Below are 3917 nucleotides of genomic sequence, written 5' to 3'. Positions count from 1 at the left end.
TTCTCTAACGAACGTTCACTATATGCTCTAACGAACGTTCACTACGTATGTTCTCTAACGAACGTTCACTACGTATGTTCTCTAACGAACGTTCACTATGGATGTTCTCTAACGACTGTTCACTATGGATGTTCTCTAATGAACGTTCACTATATGCTCTAACGAACGTTCACTACGTATGTTCTCTAACGAACGTTCACTACGTATGTTCTCTAACGAACGTTCACTACGTATGTTCTCTAACGAACGTTCACTATGGATGTTCTCTAACGACTGTTCACTATGGATGTTCTCTAACGACTGTTCACTATGGATGTTCTCTAATGAATGTTCACTATGGATGTTCTCTAATGAACGTTCACTATATGGATGTTCTCTAATGAACGTTCACTACGTATGTTCTCTAACGAACGTTCACTACGTATGTTCTCTAGATGGATTATGTTGATCCTGAGATTGCGATGAAACTCTCGGTGCATTATGGAATAACCAAGGCAGAGATGACAGCAAAGATTTTACGGGTAAGGGTGTGCGTATATATATGTAAATCAGAGAGAGAGAGCAAAATCTACCATGTACGAAACACCTGCACATGCATAACTGGCATTTGTGGAGGCATTAAAATATCTTAATTAAGTCCTTAAGCCCTTAATTATAGGAATTCCTTTCCAATATATTAAATTGCTGTTTTGAATGGTGTCTCCAGTGGGATTACGACTACTTGACTGCCACCTATCTGCTACTGATGTCGAGAAAACAACACAACAAGCCGTTCCGTCTTCTCGCACCTCCGATACCGCTACGGGAGATCATGGTATGTTACCCCCCCCCCCCCCCGTACTGTGAAGGGAAATGTGATCAACAAGGCTTTGTCACGGAACTCTTTAAAGGCTGTTCTCAATCGTTAACGTTATTACGTCACTGTAAATAGTAAAAAAAAAAGAATATTTCCACTTTTTCACAAAATATAACGTAATTCTGTGTCACTTTTTAAGTTAAATTGCTGCATGTATACTTCTTATTTTAACTATATTGTTCGATGTGAAGACTATACACTGCTGACGCATACACAGCCCATAGCAAGGCAATTAATGTCAGCGAACACTATATCAAATTGTCGCAGGTTTTTGGATTTTAAACTTAGTTCGAGAAACAATCTTATCAAGTAAAATTTGACGATACGTTAGTCCCGTTAGTTCTTTACTTTTCAATGTAAACAAATTGGTAACAAAAATTTTACAAATTTATACCATAGAAAATTCGTGACGTAGTCATTAACGTATTTTACGAGATTCTGCCAGTTATATATGTATGTATATTTATATATAGCATATAGCACACGGTTGTCCCTAAGAATTCATCAGAGGGCATGCTGTTTATGAGGATGGATGGGGATGGCCTGGGAGGGAGCTGTCACTCCCTCGCACTCACTCACTCACTCACTCACTCACTCACTCACTCACTCACTCAGCACTCACTCACGGTACATTGATTTTTTCAGATTTAATAACCTTGCATGTCATGTTGCGTATCAACTATATATATTCTCATCGTTTCTTTCTCGTGCAGCAGCAGCAGCAGCAGCAGACCGGCGGTAACCATGACAACACGCGCAGCTCGAGCTTCGACCAGGAGTACACGCTTGCAAACTCCTCCCTCTGCTCCTCTCTCGACAACCTGGACGACTACGACTTTGGATGCGCCAAGTTCGCGGACAGTTGGGGCGCGGAGGAGGTGTTCCGCGGCGGCGAAAACACAGAGGGCGCCGCCGGCGAGGGTCGCGACCCGGTCAAGGTCACCGTGCGCGAGGCCGAGGTCGCCCACCGAGAGAAGATGGTGATCACCCTGACCTCTGGTGGCGGCCGACAAGTGAACGTCTCCGACGAGAATGTTGAGCGGACGACGCCGCGCGTGCCGCAGCGACAATCGCAGCAGGCAGCGCCCTCTGCTGGCAACCAACCGACGCCGTCCGGCCAGCCGTCAGCGCCACCTGCCAGCGACGGGAAACCATCCACGCCAGACAGCCAGCAGCCGTCCACGCCCTCTGGTGGGGACAGGCGACCGTCAACGCCGCTGACGGCTACGGTGGCGACCCCTCAGCAGAAGTCGTCTAAGAACGAACGCGCAGCTGCCGTTGCCGTGACGACCGCATTCCAGAAGGAGACGACGGAGAAGATGACTCCGACGACGGAGGTGACGGTGGCGCCCCCACGGCGCAGCCCACAGGTGTACAAGCGGCGACCGGACCGCTTCGAAGACAAGGAGAACTTTGCGATCCCGAAGATACCGACACCGAAACGCTCGAGTAAGAAGTACAGAACACCGCCCGTCATAGACCTGTTCACGAGCTGCAGTAAGTATTAGTAGTTATAATAATAATAATAATAATAATAATAATACCAAAACAAAATATATGTGTGGTTACCGTTATATGCCGAAAAAAAATAGGGTAGGTAGGTAGGGAAAACATTTTATTTTCTTGAAATATTTTATTTATGAACCATGTCCGAAGGATGTGCGGGGGCCTTTTGAAGCAGAAACTGTCCAATTCATTTGTTTTTTTGTTTTTTTGTTTACTTTAAGGAAAATTTACAATTAAAATGTTTAGGGTCGCTGGGAATAAATAGGGTCGGTCGGGAAACCGTAACCACACCTATATTTTGTTTTGGCCTTATGATAATAATCATAATAGTAAATAGAAGTAGAAGAACGAGAAGAAGTACATGCCTCTACCTCTTAAACCTGTTTACCAGCTGCTGTGCTTTGGAAATAAAAAATTGTAAACGATAGGATTATAATAATAACAAAAATAGGTAATAGGAGTATAGGTAATAATAGTAGTAATAACAAATGCCTTCTAATATAATTATTCAAGTTGAACATCTTTAGTCTAGTTTGGATTTAATTTGTATTGCTCACTAATGATTTTTATCCGTTTGGCAATTGCTAATGTTGCCTAATGTTTCCTAGTGTTGCCTGATGTTAAATGTTGCCTAATGTTAAATGTTGCCTAATGTTGCCTGATGTTAAATGTTGCCTAATGTTGCCTGATGTTAAATGTTGCCTGATGTTGAATGTTGCCTGATGTTGTTTCTGTGTTCCAGCTCCTACGAAAAGTAAAGTTGTGCATTCGCGCTCCGTCGACGGCCAGCTGGATTCCATGTACCCGGCAACGTCACCTATTGAGGATACGAAGAAGCTTTCACGTTCAGACTACCTTCTCTCTCTCTCTCTCTGATCTCTCGCTCTCATCTCTAGTCCCTCTCTCTCTGACTCTCATCTCTCTCTTCGTCATCTCTTCTCTTCCCTCTCATCTTCTCTCTCTCTCTCGATCTCTCTCTCTCGTCTCCTACTCTCAATCGTCCTTCTCCTCTCTCTCTCTCTCTCTCTCTCTCTCGTCTCATCATCTCTCTCTCTTCGCTCATCGCTCTTCGAGGCGGATGTACGTCTCACCTATCTCTCCCTCCTCTCCCTCCCTCCTTTTCTCCATTATCCCTCTCTCTTTCCGTATATCTCTCTTTCTCCCCAACTCTTCATCTAGTGAACGCAAGCACAGGTCATAGGTTTACATCTCGTCTGCACTTCTCTCGTTTCGCAGGACCTGCCGAAATCTTGCCCGACGACGCCGTCCAAGTCGGACAAGTCGCGCAAAACCCCGGCGTCCGGCAGCAAGAACCTGTTCGGCAGCCTCGAGAAGAGGCTCGACAGGGTCAGGAACTACCTGACTCCGAAAAAGAATAGCCGCGGCTCAAGCAGCTCCATGGGTCCACGCAAGGTTAAGGTTCGTTGTGTTCTCTCTATCTGTGTCTCGTATGATCCATCCCTCACTCATGCTTTCGCGCTCTCCCTCTCTCTCTCTCTCTGTCCCCTCCTCTCTCTCTCTCTGTCTCTCTCTTCTCCTTCTCTCTTCCTCTCTC

General features: G+C 45.4%; 1 protein-coding gene across 1 annotated transcript; it reads left to right on the top strand.

Moving 5' to 3' along the window:
• Positions 1 to 434: 434 nt before the first annotated feature.
• LOC106820186 (proteoglycan 4-like) lies at positions 435 to 3785 on the top strand (the record flags this gene model as incomplete). Its single annotated transcript, XM_014824729.1, has 5 exons — positions 435 to 521; positions 707 to 814; positions 1570 to 2353; positions 3105 to 3214; positions 3596 to 3785. Coding segments are annotated over exons 1-5 (1279 nt in total), but the record flags the coding sequence as incomplete, so codon positions are not given.
• Positions 3786 to 3917: the final 132 nt, after the last annotated feature.

This window comes from Priapulus caudatus, unplaced genomic scaffold (assembly GCF_000485595.1).
Source record: "Priapulus caudatus unplaced genomic scaffold, Priapulus_caudatus-5.0.1 Scaffold8235, whole genome shotgun sequence".
NCBI lineage: Eukaryota > Metazoa > Priapulida > Priapulimorpha > Priapulimorphida > Priapulidae > Priapulus > Priapulus caudatus.
The sequence above is the reverse complement of the archived record's forward strand: the minus strand, read 5'-3'. Positions and strand labels throughout refer to the sequence as shown.